The 17596-nt window shown below is 43.8% G+C and overlaps 1 protein-coding gene and 1 long non-coding RNA gene across 5 annotated transcripts in view; one reads left to right on the forward strand and one right to left on the reverse strand.

Annotated features, from left to right (window-relative positions):
* PDZRN3 (PDZ domain containing ring finger 3) overlaps positions 1–17596 on the forward strand; it is a 237565-nt gene that overhangs the window by 208926 nt on the left and 11043 nt on the right. For all 4 annotated transcript variants that reach the window (XM_038565837.1, XM_038565840.1, XM_038565839.1 and 1 more), the window contains 2 exons: positions 7672–7919; positions 10838–10925. In XM_038565837.1, coding sequence (XP_038421765.1) covers positions 7672–7919; positions 10838–10925 — 336 coding nt within the window. The remainder of the gene's footprint in view (positions 1–7671; positions 7920–10837; positions 10926–17596) is intronic.
* The window catches only part of LOC111091268, a 219186-nt gene that overhangs the window by 358 nt on the left and 201232 nt on the right, over positions 1–17596 (reverse strand). The window lies entirely within an intron of this gene.

The raw sequence follows: 17596 nt of genomic DNA on the forward strand, positions 1-17596 counted from the left end.
TCTGGGTCTCATGTTTTACGTTCTCCAAAAAGGACACTTCTCCTTGATGCCATGCTGATCATATTGAAAACGGTGCTGTATATATTTAATATTGAAAATGCTTTTCACTAAATATGTATGGATGTAAAAAATACAAAACATTTTACTCTCGTTTGAAGTTTGGAAATGATATAGTAGGCTCAGCCAGATTTGTTATTCAACTTAGCTAAGCATATAAGATCACAGAGCAGAGAATGTTGAATTTTTGTTGGAGTAGAGAAAGGACCATGAAATGGCAGCAGATGTGCACAGTGGGGGAATGCGACTGTCTACAAATCAGTGAATAGGTCACCTGAGTGACCTGCTGGCAAGCCTGCTACATTCCAGCTGCTATCCTAAGGTCTGGGTGTGTGCTACAGGGAACAAAAGGCACGGTTCATGCCCTCATGGAGTTTAGGGCCTGGTGAGAAAATACAGGCAATCAGTAGAAAAAAAAAAAAAAAAAAGCTATGTGATTACAAATCAAGAAAATACTGTGAATTCTACTTAGTGACACCTCACTGTGTAAATGTTCTCCAGCATCACTAGACTCATGTATAGAAATGGACGACAGGCAGATGGTTTGGACCATAAGGACTGGTCGGGGTTTTTCCAGATGAGTATAAGGAATAAGAGAAGGGCAAGGATGGTTAGAAGCATTTGGAAGAGTGTCTTCCAGGAGTAAACAGTGATGGGCTGTGGAAAAAATCGACCATATTTAACTGACTTTAAACCTGAAATCAATCATTGCTACAGAGGCATTAAAGATATAAGTGGAAAACACACTCATGTTCCAAAGAACTTAGGAGTCAGAGAAAGTAGGGAGATTTAGTGATAGAAACACCTTGTTTCCAAGAACTCGACATTGGCTTTCCTGTAACAGATTGAGTCGCATCTTTAAATCATCACCTTTAAGATGATGTAAAAATGTGCATGTTAATTTTAAGGTGCAGAGTGGTTCAAATATACTGTAGTTTAATGGACATTTAGATGTCATCACTTAAAATGAGACTTTGGGTAATGACATTAAGCCTTCCAAAGGAGATAAACAAAATACTGTTGATTAAGGTAGAACTTTTTTCTTTTTTTTTTTTTACCTAAGAAGAAAGCATTTTATAATTTTAGGACAAATACTACTTTAAAAAAATTAGTGCACGTGTGGTTTTTAGCCTTTATTTCTTTAAGACACGTCCTCCATTTTATTATTCAGAGGCTGGTAGCCGGGAATATTCTCTATTTCAGAAAAAAAGTAAAGGATTTTAAAATGTGAGATACTTAAGTGATACATAAGGAAGTTTCCTCTAACAAGACAATTACCTACGCTATAAATTCAGTTGTTCAGGGCACTCTGAATGCAATAAGGTGGGGGAAACTTCTGGTTGCAGAAATACCAAACCCAGGGTAATAACATCAGGATGCATTTAGAAATTATCATGGACAAACTCTAGTGTGATCTGTGTTAGAAAACCAACGTACTCCCACAGATTTAAGTTTCTGCATCCTAGGAATTGAGATCTGTGGAAGTGTATAGTATTTTTATACATAGACATCACATAGTAAAATGAGTGCTTTCCACAGAAACACATTAATATAAACACCATTTATTTCTTCATTCAGACTCCTCTTCTTAATGGACATAATACCTATATTTTAGATAAGCTAGCCTTCCCTTTATCAAGCCCCAGAGCAGGCTATATGTTTGAAATAAATTAAGACAGAGAAGGAGTTTCATGAATGAAAAAGAAAATGTTTGCTTCAACCTGAATCAGAGCTTGAAACCTTTTATTTTCTGGCATGTAGTTTATTATTGTCTGTTGCTTCCAGTGGAATCTAAGTTTTAATTAGTTTGACAACACAGGTCTGATATTTTACAGACTGAAATCACTGCCCCTGTATTTAATTAAATGAACCCTCTAAAAGTTGTGTTTTAGCCAGCGGCATAATTGATAGGCTAGATTTAAAACTGCATTAGCGCTTTCTATGGGGGTCATTTACACCTGCAGTAGGAAGAGAGGCGATTGCAGTTCCTTGATTCTCAGAAACCAAACGTCTTCCCATAAATAGATACTTATTTTCCAATTTAGAGAGAATATGGTATGTCTTTTCCAAATATCATATATTAAAGTATCCTGAACTACTCACAGTTAGGTTGTAGGGCACCTTGCAAGCTTTCTGGGATTCTCTTTTGAAAGGCGACCCCCAAAGTGCATGACAGACTTTCACCAATGGCATTTTTAGGTGGACAGTGATCATCCAGCTTCTCTCTGGGTTATGGGCTCAACTTGTGTTCCAGCATTTGTAGTCTCTGGGAGCAATATGGCCATCTTAGCAGATCAGATCCTTCACTAGACATCTTGGGAAAATGCTGTCCCCAACACATTCCTTCTGGCCATTTCTTAAGTGGCTAGCACATGCTGTGTCCTCATTTGTCCACAAGAAATTCTCCCAAGTACCATCCTGTCTGCCAAGAGAGGAACAACTCTCACTAAATAACCTCGGCAAATACTTCCTCGGATTGAATGACTGCAAGATGGACAGATGGGTTGTCAATGAAGTCTGCCCCCAGGTGGAAAATCCCACCAGTTTTGCGTTAGTGCTCAGGATCATGGAAAAGACGGTCACATTTGCCACATACAAAGAGCAGCAGGCATGTTACCCCCACCTAATCGGAACCAGGACAGAATTATTCCTCGCCCACAGCATAATTGTCTTGTCTCGGGAGACCTTACACTAAAGGACCTCTTGAAGGTTCCTTAGCGTCATGTCATATTTGTGGCAGTGATGTTTGCCTTGAGACAGACTGATTGGATTTTCACCATAATTGCACCTAAGTCCCAAGGGACCAGCCAGAGCCTTAGGTGAATAACTTAAGCCTTTAATTTATAATAAAGATAAAGTTTGCAATCAGCATTTCTTGTTCCAAAACATTCCATTTACTTGGTTTTAGAGCTGCATAAACTGTTTTAAAAGCAATCTGCTCAATTGGGCGAGTTAATGATATTTAATTTGACCGGGCCAAACGTCACCGGATGAGCATTCCATCTGTAATTGCAGCCATCATCACCACCGCGCTGTGTAATGTAGATGTAATGCTAATCCCGAGAATAAAAGCTGTCGTTCTCGGGTGGATGACAGTGCACAGGAGTCATCCCCTCGCGAAGGCTCTCAGTGATGTGTTTCCAAGATGACAGTGTAATAAGTGTTATGTGCACAAGGTAATTCAAAACAAATTTGGCTGCAAAAATGGATCGTCTAAGGATAGTAAACTCCCGCCTTGTCTCATCGTCCTTTAAGAGAATGTAATGATCCCTAAAATACCCTGTCAAGAAGCTTGTGTGGCAGGGGTCAAGTCTTATAAAATTAATCTCTTACACCCCAAACCCCTGCCTGAGAATACCAACTTGAGGGCTCTAGAATATTAATGTGTATGTTGGTCCAGGAAAAGGAGATGGGCAGGGAGCCTTTCAGTACACACATGTCTCTTAAGACTACCTAATTAGGCTGCACTTTGCTTCTTTGATTTATAGATTATTTTCTGCTGGGGAAATGTGACTATTCTGGTATAGGATCCCCATTAGCACTGGTATCTTAGTAAATTTCTTATTATTTGCATGTTAGGCACTAGGAGTAGATTATCTCATTAAACTTGATAATAACCCTAAGAGGCACAACACTATAATTATATTTATTTTGCAGATGAGGTGACTGAGACTCAGAATAAATTGTTCAAAGCCCACGGGCAGGATTCCAACCCTGCCCTCGTCTCCCACCTGCAGACCTGGTGCTCTCTGTCCCTGAGCTGTAACTTAAGGAAGGAGAAGTTCACCTAGACTGTGCCCAGGCTTTCATTGAACTACATCTGATTAACATACACACGTGGCCTTGGGCTCCTGAAATTGTCCTTATGGGCAGAGATGTCAGACATGGCTCTTTGTGGAACCCAGCCGTCCGTAGTAGTGACTTCCTGGAGGGGGACAAGAGGTCATTTCGCAGGCACCCCAACATTCCAGGCCTCCCTTTGGGTTTGCCACCCTCTTTCTTCATCCTAGGCAGTAGAGATGTGAATGGATGTTGTTGAATCAACACCTTTTAATAATACCAAAAGTGGGACACATTCAGAAAAGCCTTCTTGCTTTTTGGAATTGTGTGCGTGGAGACACAGGGCAGCTGTTTGCCTCTGAGAATCCTCATAACTTAGACTGACTCAGGCGGGTCCTTTGTGTTTCTTTTTTTGAGGTACCATTTAAACATCTGCTGAGTCTTGTAGCACTGATTTATAAAATCTCCCTAAGTCATAGTTGCCATCACTTTTCTATAAAAATGAGCTGGTTAAGATACACTCCCAATTAGAAAAGCATTTTCACTAATTCTTTTATGCAGATAGAAGGATGCATCTAGGAACTAATCAGAATACATTCCTGCCTAATTTTACAATACATCTGTGTGATACACCTGTGCGAATGTTTTGGGCTATAAGATTTAAGTTAAAACAGTCGATGTAGTAAGGTATTCAGTACTGAATCTGACAAGAAATTTGGGGTTAAGAGATTCTAAGCTTGGTTAGTTCATTTGCTCAGTGACATCATCAGAGACCCCAGTTCTCCCATGTTTCTGCTCTGAATCCCTCAGTATGTTGTTAATTTGGCCTCCGAGTCAGGCTCTCAGCATGGTCCCAACGTGCTCCCATGAGTCCATGTAACACATGCAGATGATTTGCCCAGAGGCAAAAGAGGGCCATCCCTACCTGCGTCCTATTTTAAGAACAAACAAAACTTCAAAAGCTCCCTTGAAGATTCCTTATCTTATCCTATCAGCCAGAGGTATGTTGCATACCCATGCCTAAATCCATCACTAAAGGAACAAGGCCATAATAGGCCAAAGTTAATCAAACCCCCACCTCAATCTCCCCAGGAGGGAAGGCTCTCTGATCTGACGGAAAGAAAACAAAACCTATCTCTCTTCCACAGAGAGGAAAAAGGTGAGGCAAGGGAGGGATGTTTGTTGACCAGGTAGCTGAGGTTGTCTGGTGTTGTATTTGCAAGACCTAATTGTACATGTAAAAAGTAGATTCCTAGGATGGATTCTTTTTTAGACACAACTAGAAGAGTCCTGGAAGAAAACCACACGTTCGTTCCCTTTTGGCAAAAGACCTGGTATTTATGCATGACTAGAGAAAGCAGATTGGACAGATCTTGCAGGACCCATTCAAAAGTCTTCAGGTCTGAGGGCACCTGGCTGGTTCAGTCGGTTAAGTGTCTGACTTTGGCTCAGGTCATGATCTTGCAGTGTGGGGATCGAGCCCTGCCGTTGGGCTCCCTACTCAACAGGTAGTCTGCTTCTCCACCTGCCCCTCCCCTCACCCGTGCGTGGGCTCTCTCTCTCTCTCTCTCAAATAAATAAATAAAAGCTTAAAAAAAGAAAGTCTTCATGTGTGAGTTCACTGGAGGTAATACTACCTTCAGTACAAGCGATCCACAGGGGCTCCCGAGGGTAGAAGATGATCCAGGCTAGCTGGCATTGGCCACACCCACGTCTCCTACACCTGCTGTCTGTGGCATTGATTTAACCTAGGAGCAAACTATCACCCTGTAAATTCCTGTATTGTTTGACTCTTGGCGTTGAGCAGTAATGGAAAGAAAATACAGCACGCAGACTTCTGCTACAGCCTGAATTTCACAGATCTCCAAGTTGCTGTTTGACCGCCCGGCCCACCCCTCCCGACCCAAGCCCTCAGCACACGGGACTCTGAGCAAGGAGGGAGTCAAGGTGGTCAGCTGGTTTGGAAAGCTGGGAAGGATGCCTTTAGTGCCCTTTTATGCTCTTCTCAAAGGAGGAAGAGCTGAGACGGTTGGGAGGTGAGGCCCTGGTGTTCCCAGTCCTCCGGGGTAGAGGATGGAAGAGGTCAGTGCCTCAGCCGCTCACTTACTGTGCACATGAGTCGTTCCGTAGCTCAGAGTTCTTGTTCTGCCGAACTCCCTCGTGATGTGAGTAAATGACTTAAGTCGATTGAATCCAGATCATTAATAATCTCCACGGGCATGATGCACTTGGGCTTCATTACAAGGAGAGAGTCCGACATCTATTCTTCAACCCAGCAGTTGTTTACAAGATACTTGGTCCTAAGAGTTCTTGTCCCTGGAGGGCCAGAGTGAGGGCGCCCAGCAAAAATAGGAAAACAGCTGCATAATCAATACTTGTGTTGTGCTCAGACAAAGAGACACTGAAGCGCTCTCTGCCTCGGAGGATGGACCTCACTGTCAGTGTGCTTTGAAGTACAAGAGAGTGGGGGGCGGGGGCCAGGGGCAGGATGCATATGCCAGACAGGAGAAGGTTCAGTGTTCATTCTGACATGTATAAATAAATACTAAAAACACGCCTATTGAAAAAATGGACTATCAGTCTAAGAGATTTGTATTCAGGAACTCGTACGTTAAGTGACACGAATTTGTCAGTGTTGCCCTCCAGAGATTTGAAAAGCTCAGGAACTTTTGCAGAGGTATATTCTGCAGAGTATGGTTCCTGTATGATTGTTTTGTGTCTGACTTTAAAAAGCAAACCAACCACTTGGGGGATAATATTGAAATACGTCAGAGCCTGGAACCTGGCCTGCAGTGCAGACATTAGACATTACCAAACTACCAGGACATAATATCCTATTTCTTTGCAACGGGGGATGGGAGGGCGAGGTAAATTCAGTAGTTGGACAAAAAGGTTACTTGGAATGACTTCATTTTCTAGAAATAAAGGTCTGGCTTCTATTTCCTCTTGTGTAAGCTGTGCTAAAGATAGCCACATCGAGTCAGCTATGATTGGATGGTGCATCCAGAATTCTTTCCAGGGGTACAGAGTTGTAACCTACCACTGACTGGCTGTGTGATCTCATGTGGTCAATTTGAAGCTGTTAGAGAAGGGAGATGAACATAATGTTGGCTCTGCCAACTTCCCAGACTACGTTGAGGGAAGTGTTAAGTGGTAGCTTCATGTAAGTCACGCAGTAGACAGTGGACACTCGGTACGTCCAGGCATGGGGGATGCAGCAGCAGCTCAGGCCATACACAGTGGGAAACAGGACAACAGTTAAACCAGCTCTTACTTCCCAAACATCGGCCAGAATGCTAGCCATCTGCGTACTGCCTCCTTGATACCTGCCATATCCACCTATGGCCCGGATTATCATTTACTTAATAGATTTGATTGACTTAAAAAAAATACACACAAAGCAATTTATTTAAAAAGGAAACGTCCTATCACTTCCATAAAAGGAAAGCTAATGTCACCTGACATAGTACACCCCATTAAAACATAACAATGTAATTAATTTCTAGTTAGCTATTATTGCCTGATAAAGGCTCTGAGCCCCAAGGCTGCTCTTTTCTCTCACAGGCAAGTTAGCAGGTGATGAAACTGTGTTAAAGACATTCCAGCAGGAAGCCCAGACCTCCCTGCTGTGAGATTTATCATTTAATGCCAGATCTGTATCCCTCCAAATTCACTCCCATCCCAGCAGGCATTCCCTAGGAAACCCAAAACAGGTGACTGCAATTCTGCGACACCCTCCAGTTGTTCTTCCTTTTGGCTTGCTTACACAGGAGAACCATCTTTGCAGCTTCTGCTGGACTATGACCCTCTCTCACCCCAAATATTTCTCCACAGGTCAATGGTAAGGACTTATCCAGAGCGACTCATGACCAGGCTGTGGAAGCTTTCAAGACAGCCAAAGAGCCCATTGTGGTACAGGTGCTGAGGAGAACCCCTCGGACCAAAATGTTCACGCCTCCGTCAGAGTCACAGCTGGTGGACACGGGAACCCAGACCGACATCACCTTCGAGCACATCATGGCACTCACGAAGATGTCCTCCCCAACCCCACCAGTGTTGGATCCCTATCTCCTGCCCGAGGAGTAAGTCCCATGATCTTGCAGCTCAGATGTGTTACCTATGGTAAAGTCCAGTCCAGTTGGTTTCTTCCCTTCAGGGTGGTGAAAAAAATTAGTGTGTCTTACAATTTTCCTCCACGTTGCCTGTGTTTAACTTTATTGTTTATAGAGGCATTCAACTGAGTCCTCAAAACCTCGCTGACATATTAATTACTTTATTATAACCCTGGAGCGGAGTTATTCACATCATATTCTAAGAACAAAATTAGTTAACAAACGTCGTAAAAGTTATTTCAAAATAAAATTTAATCACCGCAAATGGCAATGTGAAGGCTTTGAGTTACAACTCATCTCTTAAGCAGACAACAGAGTAAGTTGGGAGTGTAAAGAGAGCCCTGAAGGTTGTGCATCCGCTTTCTCGGGTCTCGTTTCAAACCTGGATCCTTGTTAATAAGCCCACACGTGCCTCATATAAGCAGCGCATTTACCGATTAAGTAACAGCTGTGTTCCAACACCCCACATGAATTGCTTTACACATGACTCTCTTCTTACCTTACTTAGTGTCAGAGAGAGAGAGAGAGAGAGAGAGTAGCTCAGAGCCTTCAAGTCACACGAGCCGGATGCTCAAACTGATAACTAGCCGGGCAGCTGGGGTAATTTAATTTATCCCCATTTTAATATAGGAAAAATAACAAGAGCACCCAGTGTATAAGAGTGTGGGGTTAAGGGAAATAATGTATGGGAAGTTCTCGGCATGGCATATGGTAAGCCCTCAAGAGGGAGCAGCGATCATGAATTTAGTGAGTGAGATTAAATATCTAGGGAAGAAACGAAGAGTGAGAAATTTTCTAAGACCACTGTCTGAGAAGATGTGCACTTCACTGCAGCCCGGGGCACGTGGTTTTGCCCGTGTGAGGGCAGGACGCCCACCCATCCACTTCACTCTCTCCAGGTGATGTGAGAGCCCCTCCTGGCTCTTCTTGTCTTGCCCCTGGTTCAGATCACTGACTTGATGCTTTATCTCAAAGGGCATTTTACCTCTGGCAGGGCAAACCTCTGAATGCCACCTGGTGGTTTTCTCTTAGGAACTCGGTAGCTGAAGCGAGTGTGGCTCTGTCAGAGTCCAGACAGAGACTTGCCTTTAGCCCCATGGTGTTCCCTGCTAGCCGTCATGGGAACGCAGGGCCGACAGAGTAATTTCAGGTGCAGCCGACAGTGTGGAAGGGATCATCCGTCTGACATGCACGCTCTGTGCACAGCACTGTGCAAAGAAGACCGCTCCTTCCATGCAATGAGGAAGCGCAGATGCACCTGTCCTACTCAGCTTGTGGGCAGCCGGCCTGAAAGGCGGGTCTGTCTTGCCCCAGCTGCCAGCTCTCAGCCACACTACCACTCTGTTGTGTCCCAGCCGATCCTAGGAAAGAACTGCCCGGTTCACAGAGTACAATCATTCAAGCCGGTCCTTTGACTTCACAGAGCAAACCTGCCTCTCAGTATCGATGAAGCCTCTACGCCAACTCCTGCCCCTCAGAGGTTGAGCTGTCACAGTGATGGGCTTTGTGGAAGCCAAACCCGTAATTTCCTCGGAAGTCTAGTTAACATGACATGACTTACCCCCAAGGGGCAACTTGAGAAATGTCAGTAGAGTCCAGAGGTCAGCCTGCTCCAGGTTCTGGCTGCAAGGGCAGAGCAGAGCGAGAGTGCGCATTGGGATTGAGAAGCCAGTGTTAACTTGATGCTTGAAAGCCCAGGCCTTCCGGCGGCATCCTCAGCACTTAGAGCCCCTTCAGTGCTGGCAGGATATTTAATTTGTTAGGGCCAGAAAATGGAAAGCCAGCCCTTGTTTGACCATTCATGTCTGGTCCATTATTTCAAAACTGTAAGCGCCCAGGAGGGAAGACCAGAGCCCGCTGATTGCTGTGCTGACCTTTGAGAACAAGATGGTTTGAGTCCCCAGTCAGCAATCAGGCTGCAGCTTTCCATGCACATCCGGCACCTATCAGAGCTACCGACCAGGCCTGTTAGGATTCCCACTGCCTCTGCTCTTAACAGGTTCCAGAGAGGTGGTGGCTTCTATACCTGGGGTTTCAATATGTTGTCCTAGAGAGACTCAAGCTTCTATTGTCTGAGCAGTGGGTACTCAGTGCTTACATACACATGTGCTTTATATGCACATGTATGCACATATGTGTGCTTTAGGTTTTCATGGCAAACCTATTCCTTGTCATGGAACACAAAAGTTTGGGAAGAGTGTCCTAGATGCTAGCATTGTAGTTTTGGTCACAGTCCTTTGGACCAAACTCAGAGGCTAGCAAATTTCTTTGAGTGTTGCCTGAAGTCCAGCCTTTTTCTCCCCAAAGAGAAAATCTAACGGTGAAGCAATAAGTGGGAAATGGGAATATGTCTGCTACCTAGAGAAAGAGTTAGAAATGAAACTGCTAGGACATCTGAGTTAGCTCGGTGGGTTAAGCATCTGCTTGCAGCTAAGGTCATGATCCCAGGGTCCTGGGATCTAGTTCTGCATCAGACTCCCCCATTCAGTGGGGAGTCTGCTTCTCCCTCTGCTCCTCCCCACTGCTCATGCTCTGTCTCTCACTCTCTCAAATAAATTTTTTAAAAATTAAAAAAAAAAAAAGACATGAGTCCTATTGACTCACATGACTATTTGCCTAGAGGTTGGTCACTGGAAACACCAGAGATGGTCCCACTGTCACCTGCATCCTCTTCCAGGAGGACAGACTTTGGCCCAGAGGATGGCAGTGTTAAACAATGGAGGTCCTGATGCTGCTGGGAAGTACAGCCAGAGAGAAGCGAGTTAACACAGTGTCCCCCAGCCCTGAGAGCTCTGGCCACATCACAGCGGGGCCTAGCGGGGAGGTGGGAATGAAAGCAGCAACTTGCAACTGCAAACAGGCCATAAAGGTCTTTCTTCTGTTTTCAGGCACCCCTCAGCCCACGAGTACTATGACCCCAATGACTACATTGGAGGCATCCATCAGGAGATGGACAGGGAAGAGCTGGAGTTGGAGGTAAGAGCATCCTCGCCTCGATTTAGGAATCATCACTAAGTTGAACAAGTTCGCTGTAAGCGTAAACATAGTTTACAGATATTAATGAAATGGCCACTGTGAATTTTTTCTAAAAGAACCACTTTCATTATGCGATTTAAAGGCATTACTCAGCTTTTCTTCCCCACCTACTCCTTCAAAATAGAATGTAACGATCTGATCCCAAAGCAGACATTTAGGGTTTTTTTTTTTTAATTAATTAAAAAATAAGGTAATGAGTCCTATTGCGGATCTTTGAATTCATGTCATCTCCTCTCATCAGGATCTCTACAAATTCTGGTAACTATGGTGAGCTTCCCCACCTGTCTCCTCTTGAAGTCATCATCACTTTTACTCAAAGGCAAGAACAGGTGGATAAATAGACTAGGGCTGAGCCCACACCAACACAGAAGGGTTTGCCCAACATTTTGTAACATTGAGCTTGAAAAAATGAGCAAACCCATAACTCTCCTTAAGTGTTATTTCAAGCCACATATGACTCATATGATTCTAGATATTGATATATAAGGCTAATGTTGACCTCTAAGGGTTTTTAAATTTATTTTTAGTCATGTGTAACCAACATAGTGTCACGTTAGTTTCAGGTATACAATAGTGATTCACCCATCCTGTCCGTGTTCTGTGCTCATCACCCTAAGTGTGCTCTTCGTCCCCTTCACCTGTTTCACACATCCCTCACCCACCTCCCCTAGAGAACACCATTTTACAGAGCTCCAGCCCTCATCTGTCTGTTAATAAGAGTGATAGAAAATAGAGAAAAGTCACCTCTCAAGATGTACTTATTTGTACTTTTGGGGAAACATCAGTTCCTATGTTTTATCATGTTTTCTGAAAATACAAGAGCATTTTTTCAAAACTGACTTTACAGACTAGTATAATCGGGTACCATTTAGAAAGATTTCTGATGTGGAGGGGAAACCCTCTGGCACCATCAGAAGGCCATCCAGGAAGATTCCAGTAATGTTTTATTCAACTGTATGGCCAACCACCATGTAGTCTGGGCCGCCCACTGACACATGTGCACTCCATGGGCCATTGGGTGGCAGTAGGTCCCGAGGCAGCAGTAGACGCAGCAGACAAATGGAAGATAGTTGTGATCCTCAAGCTCTTTATGGTTACTGAGGGTTTTTTTTCCAGAACAGAGGACAAAGATCAGTCACAGTGTTGACACAACACCTCCACTGCCTGTTCCCCTACAGGCTGATGCAGAACAATCAGTATACTTGGCAGGAGAGCCAGGACTGTCCCTGGACCATTTTTTTATTTTTTTGGAAAATTTAAATTTCCTGCTAAATGCATATGGCCTAAATTGGAATGGCAGTTATTCTGACTAAAAACTGCTGTTGTTCATACATGCCGTCCAACATAGACCCCAATACTTGCAACCCATCACTGGCTGCACAAAAGGTAGCCTTGTGCCTTCCAGAAAACTGAAGATTCTGCCTATTGTTTACAATTTCTCATCTCCCCAGTGTCAGGGCTAGTTCGTGAAGCAGCCAGGGACTCCCCCAGGACACTCGTCCTTAAGGTGTTAACACGCAGTGTGTGCAAACGGGGTTCCACATCACCTGTGTTTGAGAAATGTCAGAGTGAACCACTGAGAACAGAGTTCTGTCACAGAGGACTACTCAGTCTTGAATATGTTAAAGAGCATGGTAAATGCCCTGGGAAAAGGGAGCAGATACAATAGAAGAATTACCCAAACAAACAAACATACATACATACATATACATATTTTTTTAATCTAACACTTCTCTTTAGCCAAGTACCTCTTAGCATTTCCTGGGTCTGGAGTTCTCTGGAATAGTACCTTACAAGAAGGGCTATTTCATAATCCTTATAGGACAACACTGCTTTTTGATGATTGGTGTTTAAAGCAGTCTTTAAAGAGCTATTAAATATCTCAGGAGCTAGATTTACAGAGTCTAACCGACCTCTGAACACAAGGATTAGGAGTGCAGTCGAAAATCCACATCTAACTTTTAACTCTCCAGAAATTGAACTGCTGGCCTGCCATTGACCAGAAGCCTTACCTATAACATAAGCAGTCAGTTAACACCAGTTTTGTATGTTACATGCATTAGATACTTTATTCTTACAGCCAGGTAAGCTAGAGAAAAGAAAAGAGAAAATACACTTATAAGATCGTATTGTATTTATCAAAAACAGTCCACATGTAAGTGGACCAATAAAACCATGTTGTTCAAGGGTTGTGTAGATGTGGTAAGTCATGGGCACTTGGTTAAACTTGACTCCATAACAGTGATCTATTTTCATGTCTGATGCTTTGAGGAACCCGATGGAACCTATGGTCTCTTCCTGGAAAAAAAAGGATCACGTCTAAAAGAACTTGCAGATGCTTTCTGGAAGGTCACAGAGCTCCCACAGGATCTTCCCCATGTGGCCCATTCTGCCTTTCATTATATCTGACTATGACCAGAACCATTATTTGCTTTCTATTTTGCTTTTACCCAACTCAACTCATTTAAACTAAGGTAAATTTACTTCAAAGGCAATGCTCTATCATTGCCTCAGACAAAAAATCAGCAAGTGCCATAAATAGAAAGTGCTACACAATATACACAGTGGACACCAGGTAGTGTTCTCAAATCCTGGTGCTCATCATAGGTGGTGCCCGGTAAGGGCTGGGGAGCCGGAGGCCAATTCGCCCCACTCCCTCTTTTCTCAGGAGATGGGCTAGTTAGTGTTAAAGAAGTGTTAAGACTAGCCCAGACTGAGTCTGCCTTCCTAAAGGAAGTAACTTTCTCAGTGTAAACTACCTTAGAGCATCTTGCTTTTGATAGAAGCCACTCTGAAACAGTTCCCTAGAACCTTGCTGTTCAAAGTGTACTGCCGGGACCAGCACAGCCATCACCTGGGAGATGGCAAGAAACGCAGAGAATCTTGGCCCTCAGACTTAATGAGTCAGAATCTGCATTTTCACAGGATCCCCAGGTGCTTCTGTGCACAGTAGTTGGAGGGGCCCAACCTAGAGGTAAAAACGTCTAAGCTTCCATTTGTCTTGCCATTGGGTCAAAGCAGCGAGGCTTTGGTTTGCCTTCCATTCAGTATAGACTTCTTTCTTCTCATGAGTAAAAAGCAGAGATAAACAACCCAGGTATTTAGAAAATCAGTTGAGTGTTTTAAATGAGACCTCTGATGCCATGAGACACCCAGGATTATATTCTACTTGTGCGCTTTCACTGAGCATCTGTTACAGTGAATACACTGGTGCTAGAAACACAAACTCAGGGAGTCGCCACCCTGCTTGCCCTTAAGGAGTTCACATCCCTGGCAAGTCCTAAGTCATGAGGATTGTTAGACATAAGCTTGTCATCGCCTAAGAAAACCAAAATACAGTTTTGGGTCAAAATCAGACAGGAAGGTTGCGTTCACCTCTGAACTTTTGTCCCTAGCAGCTTAGATGTCATCAGGTTCTTTCTGTTAACTAAGCAAATCTCATAAAGTGAACCTGGTGGTTTGGGATCAGAGGCCCATCCTAAGTCCTGTGGTGAAGGCTCAGAGTGTCCCTGAAGCTCAGTGTGGCCGCTAACCAGGAGGGAATATCCCGTAGGGAGCGGCATTTGTAACCTCTAGGACTGCCCTGCTTCAGAGGCATGTCCTCCAAAGGTAGTCTGGTCAGTTCCAGAATGTTCATAAACAAAACCTCAGTGTGAAGAATGGAGTTTCCTCAAGCAGACCCAGTTTTTAGGGAGCCAGGCATGTACCCATCATCCACCCTTCTCACCAAATTTCTTAGAACAGTCCACACGCCCTTTTCTATGTTCCATCCTCTTTTCCCCCATTCTGGGGTTAGATTACAAAAAGAGTGGGTGTGTTTTGAGTTTGGGAGTCAGTCTCAACACACCACTCATCATCTGAGTTGAATGAGATCAACATCCACACCTTTTGAAAAATAACTGGTTCCATGGATATTATATAGGTGGAAAATATATGAGTGTGTTGGGATATTATGGAAGCAAATGCTCAGAGAAAAACAGATGTTCTGTCTTTTAAAGCACACAAAATGATCGTATTTAGGTAAGTGTCAAATCCCTGTTATTGTGAAACTGTGTAAAGCTACAAGGATTATACCCAAGTATACCCAAGGGTTGAGCAGCCACATAATTACCCATAAATTTTCAGGTACTGAACACCTGCTCTAGATCTTTCTGTAGGCAATTAAGAAGGAAAATAGATGTCTGAAGAAGGCTTTTTCATTAATCTATTGTTAATTTCCCAGTTGATTCATCAGTAGCCCCCACCACCACCAGGCTATGAGTCTGCCCTCACCTATGTTGTGTTCTGATGATGTAATTTTGAGGTGAGAAAAGAAAAGGAAAAGCTACAGTTTCAACGGGAAAGTATAAAATGACCTCCAAACCTGGTTTCATCAAGTAACCTAAGTAGATCACTAGGGAATAGGGATTGTCCTGGAGATGATGCAGGATGCTCCAGCCAATCTATACATTTGTCCTTGGCCTTAAAGGCATGGCTCAAGGGCTCCTCCAGGGAACCCTCCCCGGTCAGCCCTGCCCTCACCGAGTCGGCCTCCTCACCCCGTTCCCAGTACAGTCGGCACTTGACCATTCTTTGTACTACCAGCCACACACCAGGACCTTTCACCTGCTCTGCTCTCAGCCCACAGATCCTAGCTTGGTCCTGTCCAGCTCTGTCTTTTGGCCACGGGTCACCTCCAGAGAAGCTTCCCAGCCACTCTAAGGCATCCCTACCCCAAGTGCCATTCCCTGCTTACTATATGGCTCCCCTTCTTAGAATACAAGTTCCATGAGAGCTGCTCTCTCATCCAACGCATTCGTGGTTACACTCCTCGTGCCTGGATAGTGCTTGGCACAGAGTAGGTACCCCGTAAACATTTGTTGAGTGAAGGAAGAAAGGCCTCATTACCCTATCTCAAATAAAGGTCCTTGAAGGGAAGTGCAGCCTCTTTGAGACACCTCTGTGTTGCACATAGCCTGCCCCGTGCATGGATATAGAAAGGGTTGAGATAATTTAAAGAAATATGCACAGCAGTTCTGAACCGATAAGGTAGAGTTATGCTTCAGTGACCCGTCTTCCTAGTGTGGGATAAGCCATTGAAATTAGTCTTTGGGATCCCCTCTGATTAAAGTGGCTGACGTTGAAACAGAAAGCTCGAATCACCCAGGTGGAATGGCCCCATTAATTCTCTTAATTGGGCTATCGTTTCAATTTCATCTGAAATGTCAGGCTTAGCAGTTCCTTTTTTATCCAACAGTCCATCTAGACCAGTAAGCAACAGGACACCAGTGGTGGGGGAACTATAATCCAGATAATGCTAATACATTATTCATACCAGTTTGATTAATGGTCTTCTTTGAAATCTTATCTCCATCATCACAGACAGATATGTATTGATAACCTCTAAGCTTTCAGTGATGTGTGCTCAGTTGTGTAAGGCTCTGCCTTTAGCTTAGAGTCACAATGCAATGTTGAGAATTTACAAGCCACCCGGTGAGTTTGGAGAATTGTCTGCTAAGTTCACAGATATGTCTGGTTAGGAAATTATAGAATAACTGAGACGTTTCAGAGACATGAAGTGACTTTCCCAAGGTGGCTTGTTCATGGTGCAGCCAGGATTGTTGTTCATTTCTATTTTTTTTTCCTTTCTTGGAATCTCAAGCTCATTCATTCACTTTTTTTTTTTTTTAATGATAGTCACACACACACACACACACACAGAGAGAGAGAGAGAGAGAGGCAGAGACACAGGCAGAGGGAGAAGCAGGCTCCATGCACCGGGAGCCCGACGTGGGATTCGATCCCAAGTCTCCAGGATCGTGCCCTGGGCCAAAGTCAGGCGCTAAACTGCTGCGCCACCCAGGGATCCCCTCATTCATTCGCTTTTGAGCCACCTACTATGCACACTATATTAGGCTAGGTCCCCCCTTTTTTTTACTTCACAACTCATTATTCAACTACTATTGCCTTAATATAATCTTGATGAGCAACCAAGGTAAAACTCAGATTTATATACAGCCGAGACAGTAGCACTTCTTAGTGTTGTTTTTTTAGGAGATTCTGAAAACCCTTTATGGTTCACTCTTTGCTTAACTATTAGCAACCAGGCTCTTCTTTATGATGTTGAACCACCTTTGGAAATTGAGTTGAGGTAAGTTAGACCATATGCCTTCTAATTGAAACTTTGCTGGTTTTGGTCTAGAGTTCCTCAGAAGATCCAGGTAACACAAGGAAACATTAAAACCCAAGCCATCCTATCTAATACCAATGTCGAGTACATACCTGAAGTGGAGTTCAGAATACCGCTTCCTTTATTTTAACTGGAAATGTCATATCAGCATTTGTTCACCCAGTACCACTCATCCTTTTTAAAACCAGACCATTTCTAAAATAGAAAGCTGTTCCCGGAGGACTGCCCCCCTAAACTAGAATTACACTCCCATTCTTGAATCTGTTTTTAAAATGTCCTAAATTTTGCTTCACAGCCAACTGGAATTGAGGGTGGAAGAGAAAGCTTTAACATACTCAGGGCAAGTGCTTCAGAGGAGAGCCTGCTCCTCCTGTGCTCTGACCTGTCAGGGGTGTGTGTGTAGGGGGGCGGATGCCAGAGCCAGCTTCTCATCCGTATCAAG

The sequence above is a fragment of the Canis lupus genome, chromosome 20 (genome assembly GCF_011100685.1).
Source record: "Canis lupus familiaris isolate Mischka breed German Shepherd chromosome 20, alternate assembly UU_Cfam_GSD_1.0, whole genome shotgun sequence".
Taxonomy (NCBI): domain Eukaryota; kingdom Metazoa; phylum Chordata; class Mammalia; order Carnivora; family Canidae; genus Canis; species Canis lupus.